The sequence below is a fragment of the Tasmannia lanceolata genome, unplaced genomic scaffold (assembly GCF_043159265.1).
Source record: "Tasmannia lanceolata isolate RefF3 unplaced genomic scaffold, GAP_Taslan_0.1 ptg000005l, whole genome shotgun sequence".
Taxonomy (NCBI): Eukaryota; Viridiplantae; Streptophyta; class Magnoliopsida; order Canellales; family Winteraceae; genus Tasmannia; species Tasmannia lanceolata.
In genome coordinates this window covers 15,278,711-15,295,867 of record NW_027518682.1, presented here as the reverse complement: position 1 = coordinate 15,295,867, position 17,157 = coordinate 15,278,711, and the positions used below count along the sequence as shown (strand labels likewise).

At 37.5% G+C, this 17,157-nt stretch overlaps 1 protein-coding gene and 1 non-coding gene across 5 annotated transcripts; both read right to left on the bottom strand.

The window, feature by feature from the left end:
• Nucleotides 1-3,530: 3,530 nt before the first annotated feature.
• LOC143878020 (U2 spliceosomal RNA) lies at nucleotides 3,531-3,731 on the bottom strand. Its single transcript, XR_013250851.1, has one exon. It is a non-coding gene; the product is annotated as a U2 spliceosomal RNA (small nuclear RNA).
• Nucleotides 3,732-10,107: 6,376 nt separating this feature from the next.
• LOC143877665 (uncharacterized) lies at nucleotides 10,108-15,102 on the bottom strand. 4 transcript variants are annotated; one of them, XM_077379847.1, is made up of 4 exons: nucleotides 14,890-15,101; nucleotides 11,808-13,361; nucleotides 11,616-11,717; nucleotides 10,108-10,368 (listed from the first exon to the last, which is right to left on the bottom strand). In XM_077379847.1, exons 1-2 carry the CDS (start codon nucleotides 14,940-14,942, stop codon nucleotides 12,347-12,349), a joined length of 1,068 nt encoding a protein of 355 aa, XP_077235962.1. In that variant the 5' UTR covers nucleotides 14,943-15,101; the 3' UTR covers nucleotides 10,108-10,368; nucleotides 11,616-11,717; nucleotides 11,808-12,346. The 4 variants fall into 4 exon arrangements, with proteins under 4 accessions (XP_077235962.1, XP_077235959.1, XP_077235960.1 ...); XM_077379844.1 differs by having other exon boundaries at nucleotides 11,616-13,361; XM_077379845.1 differs by lacking the exon at nucleotides 11,616-11,717.
• Between the last annotated feature and the right edge of the window lie 2,055 nt (nucleotides 15,103-17,157).

The window sequence follows — 17,157 nt, the reverse complement described above, 5'->3', positions numbered from 1 at the left end:
TACGGCGCTGCTCGAAATGTTGCCCCCTCAAGGGTTTGGTAGCGTTTCGCTCAGACCCTCCGTTTCGGGCTCCTTGAGAAGCTTGGCTTACCTGCGATGAAGACTGCCCGCGGTCAGAGCCCCTTCCATCTTAGGAGGGCGATGATGGCTGTGCGGGCTTCCCCACAACAACAAAAAACGAAAATTTTGTTCACTTGTTGTCTCTTTTCTTAGGGTTTGTTGTTGGGTATGATTCTATTGGGTTGGATGTTTTCTGTAATTTAAATCTATCTGTAGCGAATTTCAGCCGTGTGGCTATGATTACAGTAAAGAAATTTTATGCACTGCCCATTTTTTGGCTCTTTTTTTTTTTTTTGGTCATCAGTGTTGTAGTTGTTTGGCTAATCTTTGCTGTTCATCTAGTAGTTGTTTGGATAGAAAAATAGAGGATCAATGTGCAATCTTCTGTCACCATTGCTTGTTCAGATGGGACTTCTGCCTTTTGATTTCGAGCCTTCAATGGATATGTCATTGAGAATTGCAGGTCTTTGATAAGACAAAGCCTCTAATATATAGAGCTTAGAGCTCTGTCTGGTTAATGAGGGAGACTTGCATTGCCATCTTCAACGTAACAACGAAGACAATACAAGGACCCTTCTCCCAGTTTTCCTTTTATAGTTTTATCTATCTATTTATCTGCTTGGTTAAGGTGTTTAATAATTGTTGAATGGCCAGTTTGAAATAGGATAGTTGGCTGCAATAGAAACTCTGACCATTTACTCTTACTATGCCCTTATTCCTTGGCTGTTTGGATGGGGATTCTTAGATTTTTCAGAACGTCTTGGGTTCTTCACAATAGCATTTCAGAGACTCTTACGCACTGGGTGGGAACACTATTATGACGTACTCTAGACCGGTGGGATCTTCTGATGCGAATGAGGCGTAGGCTAGAGCATTATTATTTGGGCTTAGATGGTTCTCACAACCTAGGGCCCCTGGTCGTGGTGGAAGGGGATTGGAAGGGGATTCTGCTAATGTTGTTGCTTGGGCGTCTAACTGTTGTGCTGGCCCTTGGCGAAGTTGATTGATGAGATACCATCGTTGTTTTTAATGACCTTGACACGGGGATCCCTTGATCACTTGTATTTCACAGGGACATCTTGTCCCTTGTAGTTGTAATCTTTATCTGGAATAAATTGTTATCTTTTAAAAAAAAGGATAATTGGCCTTTTGGCCTTGCTGTAAACTGTTTATACTGATGTAATAGGATAGTTTATACTGATGTATTTGTGATACCTACTCCCCTTTTGGCCTTGCTGTAAACTGTGTTTCTTGTTCAGTGAAAGGGCCTGTTCCCATTCAAAAAAGAAAAGAAAAAATTGTTGAATGGGCTCAAGGCTGGCTTGGTTTTTGTCTGGTTTATATTTGTTTCTTTTTGAAGAATTATGCTTATGATGAGTTCCTTTCTCATCGACAACAAATGTTGCATACAGTTCCCACACCTTATCTAGCACGTATAGAAATTCTAATGTCTAGATTTGATAGATGGGCTACGGGAAATTCCTGTTAAATTATTTCTTTAAAACTCAGAATTAGGGATTTCTATATGATGATTTGAGTTTCTAAAGCTATTGAGGGAAAGGTTTTTCAAATTCCTCCTCCATGACTATCCCTCGGCAGAGGTATAATAATAGACTTTTTTATTTCTTGTTTTTTCTTTAGTGTTTTTTTATTTTCAGTTTTGGGGTTCTATATACACTTGATGATGGGGATTATGGGTCAAATAGTATAAGTTCCACATGAGAAATAGCAGACCTCATATTTCATTAAGTAAAAAGAGAACCCATTAAACTGGAGTTTTGTCATTGCTTTGTTAGATGGCAAGATATCTTGTTGCAGAAACAGTTTAACTGTGGTAGTTGTGAAACGGATTTGAACTTCTTAGAACAATGTTTACAAGCAGTGGCCTCCACATATCATTGGACTAATGGATTCAATTACAAGTTCTCTTGTGAGCTTTCCTGTGGAAAGAACTGTAATTGCTAATGTTTGCTTAACCATTTTTGAACAATTCCAAATAAGTTCTCCTAAATCTCAATTACTCCCTAAATTCGTAGTGCATTGGTTCTAATATTAGCTTTGATAACCATGCAGTAAATAAAATCCCAAAGACAAAAACTTGTATGTGAAGCATAAATTACATTCAAAGATGGCTGCGCCTTAGTTGCTGTAAGCACGCACGAAAGCAAGCAACATTGCTTGATGAGGTTTTTGTGAACCTTTGGTTCCTCTGAACATGAGACTGGCAGTTGTTCTGTGAATGGTACTTTGCTGTTCAATACAAACCGGAGAGGATATATGACATGAGATAAGCTAAACCCAAGGTGAAAATGGACAATCTAGAGTACAAATTCAAATCTGTAGAAGATTACATAAGACATAAGAGAGACGCATCACAGACAAGTTAAATCGGCATTAGACATATTCGAACAACTGGAAAAAAAAGAAAAAGAAAAAAAAAAGACGACAAATAAATAACTGGAGAATTGTCCCAACCAGACATCTTGTAATGTGACAATTCACAGTAAGATCAATCCGTGCTAGCTGACATGTCTTCCTCGGAACACTATTTCTAAATATTTCATTTGCCGCAATCGCTGCAAAGAGAAGTTTAGTAAACAGCAAAGATATCAATCTTCCACAGCCAGATTTAAAATAAGGAGAAGAAATCCATGGATTTTGGTTATTTTCATTTAGGCTATGTTCACTTGTTTTCCTGGGAAAGGAAAAGAAAATGTTTCCCGGGAATCTGACGTGGCATTAGGAAAAGAAATCCAGGGAATCTGTGCAGGAAAAGGTTTTCCTGGACTGTTTCTGGACTGTTCACTTGCGCAGGAAAAGGTTTCCAAGGAAACTGCTTGCCCTTCTTTTTGCACTAGTTTCCCAGGGAAATGAAATCCGTGTGTTTTTTGTCGGAAATAAAATCCCTAAAGGTGGGGGGGATGGGCTTTTCCATGTCATTTTTTTACTTATTGCAGAAATTCCACATGTGTAATTCTATTTTCACTAGAAAGCAAGTGAACACCATAATTCTGTCTTGTCAAGGTCTTGTCATGGAAAAAAGAGGTTGTTTTCAAGGGATTTGCTTTCCAGGGAATGCAAGCGAACAGAGCCTTAGGTCTTCCAACGCAGAATCTAAAATTAAGGGATTTTGAGCTAAAGCAGTGCCTCGAGATAACTGATGCTTGGGGTAAAAATTAAGATTAGGATAGCGAAGGAGGTAGAAGTATCGGTTTTGGACTCAAAATCTAAAACAATCAGGGTCTAATTTGGTGAAATCTGTGAAGTTCTGGCCGGCAGTTTAAACCGAGTGTTCACAGGTCAATCATGCAAGGGGTCAATGATATCAAAGATTTTGCATTATTACTGTCTCCCTAGCATTATACATTCTCTATGTATGATGATAGAACTTTTATCAAACCGGGAAGTGATGTTTCTTTGTTAACACCAAAAGAACAATAGCTGTATTGTAAATTTGAATATAGATTTGGTTGGGGTGCGCCAGGCCCATGCAGTAGTGCAAGGCATGGACGACGCACAAGGGCCCCCAATAGCAAGCTACTGGTGTTGGACCCTCTCCCCCCACAAAAAATTAGATTAATATCATGTGATCCTATGGACCACGTATCAGATATTAAACTGATAAGAACAGATACTACACTTGATCTTAGCCAAAAGGCCGAGAAAGGTATGTTTTAAACAGAAGCCTTGCATCATGTTTTATACACTAGCTGCCCTCCCCAGTTTCATCTGTACATTCGATGTGGGACTAAACGCCCAAACGAAAACCAAAACAACTGTTAAAAACAGCATCAGCAGAACGCACAAAAGGTTACGTTTCCTTGCTGTTTCTTCAACAGGAAAAGTAAACATGGGCATAACTTTCTCAGCATCCAAACCATGCAGTTGTTGGTCCCACTATAGATGGGTCATGCCCCCAAATCCTTCTCCATCGGACCATTCAAATTTTGGGCTGTAAGATGAACGGTTCAGAGAATTTAAAAAAAGAGTCACAAAAAATATCTACAAATTGGTGGGTGAAGATGGTCCGGTAGCAGTTCAACCATTGAATTTTAGAAGCCTATTTTGATGGATAAGGGGATGTGAATAGGGATCATGTGAAGATTATAATCTACTTATACCACGTTACAAAGGTTCACATAAGCTATAGCTTTGGATGCAAAGTATTAATTGAACTTATTAATGCTAATAAAGACCCTCCTTGGCCTATTTATGTTATTGGCAAGAACTGATTTTGCTTATTTTGGAGTTGAAGCCGCAGATCTCTCATGCTTACAGATAAACAAATCAAGTTGCAGACTCGTTTATCAAATTATACTTGTGAAGATAAAAACAATAAAAGTTTTCACATATTGGAACAAGCTCCAACCTAGATCTAGGAGTACCGTCGGATGTGATGCTTTGGGAATTTCAAGTATTCGATGTAGTTAAATTTTTGTACTTCTCTCGGTCTGAGGTAAGGTGGTATGTCGCCCTCTTGTAAAAAAAAATTTTCACATTAATAAAATTTAAGGTGCCCGCCTCGATTCCTAGATAAATTCCGGGCTCTAAAAAATAAAATATAAAAAACAACAGCTCTATGCCTTCACTCCACCTTAATATGAGCAGTTTTTATTTTGTTAAAAGGGATTTGCTAGGCAATTTTGCTAAAAACCATTTCTTGACTCACTTTTGCAGCAGAGAACAGTTGGATGAATTAAATGAAGACAGGCAAAATCTACTACAAGTGGCTGTTCTCTGCTACAAAAGTGAGCAGCGAAATGGTTTTTTGCGAAATCGCCTAGAAAATCGCTTACTAATTGAAATAAATCATCTAAATCAATGTGACAGATGAGCTAATACTTGCATTCCAATATTTTGGGTGAAACCATCATCATTTGTCACCCCAATTTGTTTTTCAAAATAAAAATAATTTAGTATCTGTTAACTAACCAACTTCTCCAAAAGCTTAAGCAGGTGGAGAAAGGCGTAAATTTTATCTTTTATACTTTAACACTCCCCTACATGTGTGGCCCACTTGGCAAACACGTGGCACATGTTGTCCCACTTTGGGCTGACCATCGCATGTGGATTTTTACTATCCGGGAGGTTTGAACTCGAGACCTTTGGCTCTGATACCATGTTAACTAACCAACTTCTCCAAAAGGGGTGGAGAAAGGCGTTACTTTATCTTTTATACTTTAACAGTATCTAATGTATGTTTAAAGTACGTAGCATTTAGCGAAGTACTAGAAATATTCTTGACCCATAAAAAATATATATATATATATATATATATATATATATATATATATATATGAGGAATATGTTCGTGCGCTCAAGCTCTAATAAGGAATGGTGCGCTTGAGTACACCATTCACATGGGTCCCACAATTTCTGTGAGGATCCAAACCATTCATTTGCAAGGGCCTATCATAGATAGGGTGTATACCAAAAATTAGCTCCATTGAATCATCCTAACCCCTCCAAAAGTAGAGGGCAAAAATGGGCAGATTTGTGGTCTGTCCATTTTGACCTCCACAAATGGATGGGTTAGGATGATCCTATGGAGCTGATTTTTTGTACACACCCTATCTATGTAAGGCCCTTTCTAGTGAATGCTTTGGATCATCCTAACAATGTGGGCCTCAATGGTTTTTGAGCTCAAGCTCACGAATATGTTCCAACGCTCAAGCTCACAATCATTTTCCTATATATATATATATATGAGGAAAGTGTTGGTGAGCTTAAGCGCCCAATCACATTGGAGCCTACTTTGTTAGGATGATCCAAAGCATTCATTTGAAAGGCCCTATCATAGATGGGGTGTGTACCAAAAATCAGCTCCATAGGATCATCCTAACCCATCCATTTGTGGAGGTCAAAATGGACAGACATTATTTGTCCACAAATCTGCCCATTTTTGTCCTCCACAAATGGAGGGGTTAGGATGATCCTATAGAGCTGATTTTTGGTACACCCCCCATCTATGTAAGGGACTTTCAAATGAATGGTTTGGATCATCCTAACAAAGTGGGCCCCCATGTGATTGGGCAAGCTAGCTCACCGTAAGTTTGGTGAGCTTAACAGTTTCCTCATATATATATATATATATATATATATATATATATATATATATAGAGAGAGAGGGAGAGAGAGAGAGAAAACGGTTCCTACACATATGTGTAGATAAGTTATCTACACACTAGCTTAAAATACATTGGGGGCCACATTATTTGGGTGATCCAAACCATTCATTTTTAAGGCCTTCACATAGATAGGGTGTCCACAAAAAATCAAATCCATAGGATCATCCTAACCATTCGAACTGTGGAGGCAAAAAATGGACTAATTTGTGAAGGTTTAAAGACATCCATTTTACCTCCACAAATCGTAGGGTTGGGATGATCCTATGGATCTGATTTTTTGTAGACACCCTATCTATGTGAGGGCCTTTAAAATGGATGGCTTGGATCACCCAAACAATGTGGGCCCCCACTGCATTTTAAGCTAGTGTGTAGAGAACTCTCTACACATATGTGTAGGAACCGTTCTCTCATATATATATATATATATATAGAGAGAGAGAGAGAGAGAGAGAGAGAAGTGTTTCTGCGCAGCTGCGTAGAGAGATATCTGCGCACTGCCATTAGCTTGTAATTGTCATATGTCAGTTGTATTTTCTTTGTAATTGTCATACTTTGTCACCCTTTTTTAAGTAATTTTTCATTTAAAACTTACCATTTCTATCACAAATCTAATAAACCGTAATGATTACTATTTTTTTTCTAATAAACCGTAATGATTACTATTTTTTTTTCTACTTTTCCTAGCAACATTTGCACCCATTTACTTCTTCCAATCGTTGCATCCGGACGGGCCACAAGCCGAGCAAGTGGAATCGGCGAAGGTGGCTAGCAAATTCCTGTAAAAGAAAAAAGGGAAATCTTATCGGCACTACTTATTTTGATGAGGGCACTCTTACTTTATTAAAAGTACAGTATGGACCGCAACATAGGATGATCCAAACCGTCCATTAGATGGGGCACAACCTTTTATTAAAAGTACGGTATGGACAGCAACATAGGATGATCCAAACCGTCCATTAGATGGGCCAAAACCCATATAGGTTGTGCCCCAAAAATCATTTCCGTAAGTTGATCCTAACCCTCGGATCTGAATGTTAGAGGGTTGATCCAACCACCTAACAATATTGAGGGTACCACCTTTCACTGTGAGATTGTCCATTTCTCTTCTTCTTGCCATCAATCACGGTTGCCATACAGGGGTGTGAATTTATTTTTCTCCTAAAAAAGCTAGTAAATTGGGACCTTCTTTTTCTATTGCATTACGAATCAAGATTTCGCACCTAGTATACTTAATCAATGTCCTTGAAATCAAGTAAAAATCACATTTTTTTGCAACGAATCCTGTGAACCCTTATTACATGGTAAAGATGATTGCGGACATTTCCAATGGATCATATATCTCATTGTATTTGTTTTGTTGATTTTAATCATCTTCTTTGTACTCCTGATTTTAAAAGAGAAGTGAAGATCTAATTGTGTTGCTGCTTATTCTCTTGAATGGTTCTGAAATACATGTTACTAGAGTTGAGGAATATGGTACAATGAATCGTCCACCTTGTAACTAGGCTCGAATTGCAGCAACACTAGTTTGTTTTTAATCAAATGGAGCCTTGTCAAATGGAATGCAAGTACGCAAAATGGAGCCTTATGAATTTTCAGCCAGTGTAAATTTGGTGGCCAAAAACGTCCTTCCAGATAAAACCACTTAATCAACGTGTCTGGGACTGGGAGGAGTACCAAGAGATGTGGGATCTTATTTGTCAACAGACCACAATGTAAACTCTTTCTGTGTCAGCACTCAGGAGAGACAAGTAGCTTCGTCAAGGAGTCTAGCAATTAAAACAAAAGTGGAGACATGGAATCCATTTGAAGGAAAACAAAAACAAATAGATTAGAAACCCAAGTGAAGAAGAAATATAGATTAAAAGGAAAAATAGATTTAGGAAAAAAATGAAAAAACAATAAATAGCTGAGCTTACCTGGTTTGGATCCTCGTGACTGGAGAAGACGATTGACGAAGGGGAAGAACCTATAACATTTCCCTTTTTTCTTTTACAGGAATTTGCTAGCCACCTTCGCCGATTCCACTTGCTCGGCTTGTGGCCCGTCCGGATGCAAAGATTGGAAGAAGTAAATGGGTGCAAATGTTGCTAGGAAAAGTAGAAAAAAAATAGTAATCATTAAAAAAATAGTAATCATGACGGTTTATTAGATTTGTGATAGAAATGGTAAGTTTTAAATGAAAAATTACTAAAAAAGGGTGACAAAGTATGACAATTACAAGCTAATGGAATTGTGCGCAGATATCTCTCTACGCAGCTGCGCAGAAACACTTCTCTCATATATATAATATATATATATATATATATATATATATATTCTTTTAAAAATTTTAAGTTTGTTGTTGCTAAATCTTTGATTCTACACACCTAATTCGTACATTTTTAATGATGGTAATGGCTACATGTTGATATTGTCACTCGGTGATGAATGGTGAAAGCTAATTTTAGGTAATTTTTGTGCCTAACAGGACAGATATGTAAAATCAAGACCGTTGAACTCGTAAAACATCACTAGGTTGCCTACATGGTCTGGGTCTCATCACAGACGGACATCCCATCCGATCAAAGTGTTCTCAACAGCATTTGGCTGGACACATGATTTGTCTTTCCGATCAACATATCGAAAGAAGTATAGAAGAAGTTAAAGTGGGGCCAATAAGTGTTTAAAATCTTTAGGGAAATGATATGTGTTCATAGACTAGTGATTTATGTGCAAAATCACTTTGTAACTTGATGTTATAAGCAAATCCAATTTGCGAAAAATAGGCAAACTCAATTAATAAAAAAACAGAAACGAAAGCCAGATGAGTTGTGTTCAATGAGATTGTATATGAAGTGGGATCGTGAAGTCCGATATCTTTCAGAGAGTACAGTTTAGGCCCACTTCTTGGGATGATCCAAACCGTTCATTTGATGGGCCACAATTAGGCAGTACCTTAGCCAAAAAGATAAGAGAGGATCGTTCAACACCTGCGGCACAAACCCATTTTTGACCCATTGGTCCTAGTATCATAGGCGACCGGTATGCCCCTTTTTATACTCGAACTCTCCCCCCCTCACTATATTCTCCCTTTCGATGTGGGACTAAAGAAGGGCCATAAAGACCCTTTGCGCACAAAAAAGTATATAGGAAGTGATATATTCGTCCCCTTTTTTTTAGTAGGGACAACCCCCCTGCGTACACTAGACTACTAGAGTCTGGAGGGTCTGTTCCAAGTTAAAAAGGGGATGAATATATAATTTCCCAAAGTATATTCCTATTCTCCAATTGTGGCAGCCGTTGGATCAATGTACTCTTTTTTGGGGACCTTGCCTGTATAACATTTTCACCATGGAAAATGATTTTAATATTAAAATTACAAAAGAAAGAACAGCCACGAATGAAGTTGGAATGAGTATCGATAATCTTGATTTTCATGCAAGTATATGATGACCTGGAAATCCCAAAATTTGAAAATCAAGATTATTTTAGAAGCATATAATTGGGTTTTCCACAGGTAGGAAAATCATTTATAGCAAATTTAAATTTAAGAGTTCCTATCATAGTGGATCCAAGAGACCTCTAAAACACCATCAAGGAAGGTACCTCTCAAAATCTGCTGAAGATGGAGAGCAGGATCCTTGACAGGAGAGACATCTCTCTCGGCACGGATATATGACCAGAGATGTTATAGAAAGTAGATAGGCAAGATCTCTAGGACTCCCACGACAGCACATGCCAATGGTGGCAGAAAACTTGAATATGCACGAACCAAATTTCAGAAAGAAATGAACTATGGTGCCTAACAAAAACCAAAATTGAGAGAAACAGATTACACTACTTGAATTGTCCAATAATAGGAGGCAAGTTTGAAACCGCTGCATACATTATTTTCTGGAGGAAGAAGAACCCAAATAACATCACACACAAAGAGTCCTATTTTAACCGATTTCATTAACTGCAAAACAGATGGACCAAATAAGGGGGAAAGGAAGAAGTGAACTATAATGTTTTGTAATTGATTCTCTGAAAAAATATAACCCAAAAAAGGTCACCCAGAACATTTCTGTTTCCAATTTCATATCAGATAACCCAAATAAAATGAGAAAACCTCTTATGAGGTCGCTAATCTTCAACAAAGCATCCGAAAGAATTACATTCGTCAACAGCGGCATCAATCCATATTTCTTTTCTGAAGCTGCAATGGAAAACAGAAGCAAAGCTCAAGCTTTATCCTGCTTGGAAGTAAATGAAAGAGCTTTCACTAGTATTTAAAATCTCCATCTACTCAACATACTCCCCAAGTCTATCTGGATCAATCGAGACTAGCTTGAATGAAGAAAATAACTCGGTGGTTTTAAAACCAAAAGATATTAATCAAATAGGAGATAAACTGGGTGAAGTACTCAAAATCTCAACAGGTAGTCATAGAACTTAATCAAATGCTCGAAATATTCAGAAAATTCAGATAAAGGAATACGCTTTTTAAACTCGAAAACTCTATTCAATCTAGTTCCTGGTCAACTTGTCAAGTAACGTTGGTAGTATCAAAACCTTAGTTTGGAAAATGCCTCATCAGAAGCATAAATTTCAAACAATTCAGTACCAGATGGTGATGATGTCATAAAGTAATGAAAAAATGAATATTACAGTCAAAGCAAGAAATATTTGGAATATTAGACAGTTTACACAGGTGCATTTTCAAATTGTTCAAAAATTTAGAGACGAGCCTTAGAAGTTAGAACTCAAAAGATGCGAAGAGCAAAACCTAATGATAACCACACAATGAGATCTGGAGAATGATACTGATCACAAATAGTAGACATTTCAAATGTAAGTTAAAAACACTGAAAATAGTAACATTTCAATGTGCCTAACCAATAATTGCTTTGGGAAACATGAATGGTGTTGTTTCTAGCTTGGCCAGCATACAATATAAATTTTGGTTTCGACCGGTGAATCCAGATCATTGACACCCCTAAAGGCAGATTAAAAACCATTAGAATCTTTGTAACATTTATGGTAAATAATACGTTAGCTAAAAAAACAAATTCACCATTTTTTAAAACGTTGTAAAAACCAGAAACATGTAATAGATTTATTTCATAAAACTAAGTCATTAATTTTAGAATAAATTAAATTCATTGTTTACCATTTTAACTTCCGTCGGTGTTTGATTTCCTCCCAGAAATCCTTCCATTTTCTGTTTGACAAATAAATAAAAACTCTTTCTTAAAATTTAAGATTGGTTTAGGAAACCCAGATCGTCGGAAAAAAAAAACTTTGTTAAAACTTGAGATTGGTTTACGAAACCCAGATCTTTCCAAAAAAAACCTTAAGATTGGTTTATGGAACCCAGATCCCTGAATCCCCTAACCTACTTTAAATTTTTTGTTACATACTATTAAAGAGAAATGATAAGTTAAACAATGCCCCTGATGGTACCATGCAGCAGAGCCAATCCATACGGCATGTCCGCATCAGCTCGCTTGTTTGTATTTGGGTTGTCCCCACTGCACATCACCTATTATGGGATGCTTTTTTTCCCTGGTCAAGAGAGTCCTATTCATAGTTTTCTTACCATATCAACCAGTAAAAATAACTTGAGAGAAATGAGGGACAACAGGAGAGCCTTACACTGATCTCTTTTGGGTCATCGCTGTACCTCCACCACTGCTAACTCAATTATTCCTTAGTGAATTCTCTATAATCAAGTGCCGAAGTAGGTACATTAGGATCATGCCCCTTTCTTAATTGTACAAAACACCAAGCATATTCCAATTTATCAAATGAAGAGGCTTCGCCCCTTATCCTCATATGCATAGATAACTTTATTATTCTTTGGCAGCTCATCTTCAGCGCTGCTCATCAGAAAGCTCGTCTTACAAAGACAAAAATGCTTTATAATTTTCTCAAATACAGAATTTTCCAACAAAAATCGTGGCTCCAACTTAGTTAGCTCTATCCCCTCAGCTGCTCAAATGTCAACTCGATAAACTCTTATTTTCAAATTTAGAAGCTCAACGCTTCAGCTTAGGATCTCTTTTTCTCGACCAGCCATTTCTCATTTCTGATATTGAAAGTCCTGCTGGTGGACAATCCTGCATTCTCTAGCCTTTCAGTTACCCAATTCTCGATTTCAGAAAACAATCACATTCAAGGAACTCCAAAATGCCTCAATTCTGCAATTTTCCATGAATTTCTCGCACCAATAGCTTGGAGTCATCAACCAGGCATTTGCTCGCATGAACGATGGTGGAATATAGCTCATGCCTGGGTTCAGGTTTTAGTGGCCTGAGTAAAGTGAATGGGTCTGTTATTGGATCCATAATGCACAGCTCCTTTGCTGGCTGAACATGCCTCCACCAGAAATCGGATAAGGCAAACTTCAGCAGCTCCCAATATTGCCGGTCTCTTTCTAATCTGAACAAACTACTTCCATTTGGAGTCCACACATAAAAATCCATCCAGTCTTTGTCCAATATTTCCATCAACCCTTGAGCTTGTGGCATACAGTGAAGAGGAATTCGTGACCATGGGAAAGCCCTTCTCACCTCCCCGTTGATAAAAGGACACTTGACCTCCAGCACCCCACCATAGGGCAGTCCATAAGAAACACTGTCGATCACCCCATCTGGTGAAGCTGCGAGCCAATCATCGTCAGAATTAGTCCTATTGTAGACCTGAAATTCAGGAAAACATACGCTGTTTCCAGTGATTAGTTTATACCGTTCCAATGCGACCTCTTCTTTAATATTGCTCCAACAGGTTGCAAGATTCCCAGTGAATGGCTCAATCAGGCCAAGCTTCTCTAACCAGAGCTGCACTCTTCGACCTGGCCAGAACCCAATGGCTCCACCGAAAGTGCTTGCTGTCAGCTTATGCTTTCGTAATTCCTGCCAGTTCTTGAACCAGTGCTGTACAGCACTAGATTGAAAAAATGAATAGTTTTCAGAACCCAAGACTTTAGGGGAATGGGGAAAATCTTTTCTAGAGGGATGGGGGTATGTCTGATTGTATGGTTTAGTCTCGTTCCTTGGTCCTGGTGTGTCCAATTTGGAACAGTTACTGCTGTGGCTGCACTCTGCATCAAGAAAATCTCTGTAGCTCTGACTGTCCATTGCCCTGTGATATCTTGAGGATCGAATGATGGAAGGTGAGTTAAAACTTGTATGATGCGAAAATCTGATACTGTCAGCAAAAGAATATCCAAGTTTTTCATTAGTTGGAGGAAAATGGCCTCTAAAGAACACAGACAAGAGGGGGAAATAGCACTGTAGGATTTAAGTTCTACCACCACTGAAAAGCAAGATCTTGATATCATAAACAGAGTAACAATAATGATAATAATAAGTTAATAACAGTAGTAGTAAATAAAAACAATAATGATAGTTGTACTAGTAATAAACAATAATGATAATAGTAATAGTAGTAAACACTAAGGGGCCGTTTGGATACTCGGATTTTAGAATCCGGGATTTCTTCAAAATTGTAGCTAAGAGACAAGAGAAGAAGCGGACTAGCCGTCGTTTTTGACTCGTTTATGACTTCTCGCCCTTCTTTCCGTCAGCAAGAGAGTAGCAGATCCTCCCATATTTCCAGGTTTTAGAAATCTCAGGATGCAGGAGAGATTTTTAAAATGTGAATTTCTCACTTAAAATCCAAGAAACGCTGTCCGGACAGCATACAGTAGTAGCTTGATCATAAACCCTCTTTTACACTGTTTCAAACTAAAAACCTTGATTCTAAAATCCGCGTATCCAAACGGCCCCTAATAGTAATAAAAATAATGAAAATAAATTTTTTTTTTTAAAGCAACCAATGGCTGAACAGACAAAATTTTCAATAGAAAAAAAGGGTTTAATATTCGAGAACTACTACGAAGTAGGACTAATCTATTTCTTAGACTTTGGAATGGATCGAGTCGAGATGTTGAAGCCAAGCAACACAACACAAGAACAGTACATGAAGCAATGATGAACTGGACCTTATCTAGCTATGTCAAAACCAATGCTGCACAGTCTACATCATAAGGCAGTTTGGTCAAAACAGAGGCCTAATTACAAATACATCATATGATTGAGCCAGAAGCAATGATGTTCATCGTACGTTAAAAATTTTAAAGATTGGAATGATTTTCTCCTCATATTTGCAATTACTGGAAACATGGTTCTGATTTGGAGTTGGGATAAAATGTAGACATTCGGCAGTGATCATTTCAGATGGCCAAAATTGTTTCATAGTAGGTAATTGATATGGTATTTGGAGATTTCATATTGATTCATAGACCAATAGGGGAGAGCATCATAAAACTTTCCATCTAAAGCCCTCCATACGTCACATTCTTCATCGAACCCTAGAAACCCTAAAGATTGCAATTCAGTCACAAACTAAAATCCCTACTCTATACCTAAATTGGAAACATTTCCAAACATATTCTTCACATCGACCGCAACAATTTGACATACAAAATAATAAAACTACATAATGGAAAGAAAAGAAAAGCTAGCAAATAAATGGAAAAAAAAAAAAAAGGTAAGATGAAAATGAACAAAATACACTCAAATACGTACTTAGATGAATAGAATAACAATTCTAGGAAAACAACAACACAATCATAAAATCGAGTAAGATAGAAGAAGGTAGGGTTTTCTTGTATTCCAATAACCAATGAGATGAGAAATGCGGAGGGAGAATGAGTAGAAGAAAAAAGACTGACCTGGAGAAGAATCTGAAATCGAAATCTTTGGGGCTGATCTTCCCCAGCAGCATTCGGGAATTCAGAAGCCAATGCAAATAGCTAAAAATAGCTACAAATGGTTATTGCAAAGGGATTTCGCAGCTGCTCGAACAAGCAGAAGAGTGGAGCGGGAGCCACATGGGGACAACCCTGTGTGGGAATACTAAAAAATAGAGAGATGCTAAAAAGACGATAACCGTGAGGCTATTTTGTAAAGTTTATTTTATGGGTCCACTTGTGCCACGAGGACGTGATCGTGTACGTTGATCCGACTAGGTAATACAATTTCGGGGATTGCTAATGGTCTCAATTTGATCAGATGATCTTATACGCTTGATCTATTAGGACCGGTTTAGGGTTTCTTGGAGAAAAAGGTAAGGCGTTGATTTCCGTGTGCTTTGATCCAACGGATAGAATTCTTTTAGATGTGGGACCAAGATCATGTGTCCAATTGTGATGGTCTTCTATACATGTATCGTTAGGACAATGTATCGTCTATCATTAGGACTACTATGACCTATGACAATCCATATTCATGGCCCGCACTATCAATGCAGAATATCTTGCGGTGATTATTCATCTTAATTAGGGAATTGCTAGCATCCATCGGAGAATGTCGCATGTCAGACCAGCCACCTGTGAATGGAGACAAAAGCTGTTGTCTCCATTCAAGACCAGCTGCAAAATGCCTTTTTGCGATGAACCTTTGCAAAATCCCTCTTAATTATCGGCATCACCATGGTCGTAACACTTGTACTACCGGCATCATTTAAGGTCTAGTATGCAAGATCAGTACTCATAACATCAATCTAATCTAATCTAACTACTACATATAAAGGCGGAATTGTGGGTTAAGTTCTTCCACCCTTTGCCAAAAATCTCATCTATATCCTAGCTGTATTATGCCTATTATCTTTAATAATAAGTTATGATATTAACTACTTTCTTTAGGGTAAAATTGTAATCTACATATGAAAAGTACCGACACGGGTACCTATTTATGACAATTACGAGAAAAAAATACCAAGAAGAGGTAAAGACATATGACAATGATGAAACAACTACTTTATATTACTCATGCATGACACTTGCAAAATATTGACGGATTCCAGACACCTCAAGAGGAACAACAATTATGTAAACCTCTATCGATTGGAGGGCTAGGATAATATTAATAATTACTGAAGAGGAACGACAATTATGGAAACCTCTATTGATTGGAGGGCTAGGATCAGCCTGTATCGATTGGAGGGCTATGATAATATTAAATAATATTAATAATTATTTAATATTATCCCAAAATTTCGGTCAAAATTCTATACAAGAAAAATAGTCGTTCATTGATTTAGTCGGATTTCAGGCGAAATTCGCGAAATCCATAAAAATCAATTTAAAAGATACTTTAACTTGGTCAAAATTTCAGGATAATATTAAATAAGGGATAAAATCCATATATTTTTCGGGATATTCCTTAAATTTCGGAACAGGATTTCGAGGGGAAATGAAATTTCGATCGAAATTTTGAAAATTCAGTTAAATTTCGGAACAAAATTTCTAGGCAAAACGAAATTTCGTTAGAAATTTCATACCATTTCGGGTTGACCAGATTTGGATTTCGGTCGAAATTTCAAACCATGCTTAAGAGCAAGATTTTAAATTTCAATTTAAGTTTCGATCATCTTAGAAATGTCAACGTTTCGGTTTCAGATGAAAATTTCGGTAAAAGGTAAAGTAATACTATTTTCCCTATTATATGAATAGATCCTAGGTAGTTGTTCATTTTAATCAACTCCAATATTAGATTGCCACTTCATTTTGCACTATTTGAACTGATATTTGGGCATTTTTCCTAGTATGATTAAAGTGTGTAGAGAAAATGCTAGAGGGGGGGGGGGGGGGATATCACCGCCGAAAGAAATTGTTTGATGATTGCCTTTATCAAGCTACTAGGATCATTTGTAGACCTATGAGGTTATGTTCACATGTGATGTATGTTCGTACCCATGCTAAAATTATACATGTTACGTTCTTTGGAAGCGCTTTTTTTTTTTTCATTCTTGAGAATTAAAAATACCCGAGAATAGGTTCTTCAACACCAATCTGTTCAAAGCCTGTCTGTGTTATTTCTGATTCTAGAGCGATTCTAGAGCCGAAAGAATTCTACAAACCTAATAGCCACGGACACTGCATATGGCTGTCCATATAAAGAGAAGGGGCATATTTATCATTGGTTTTTTTGGACGATGA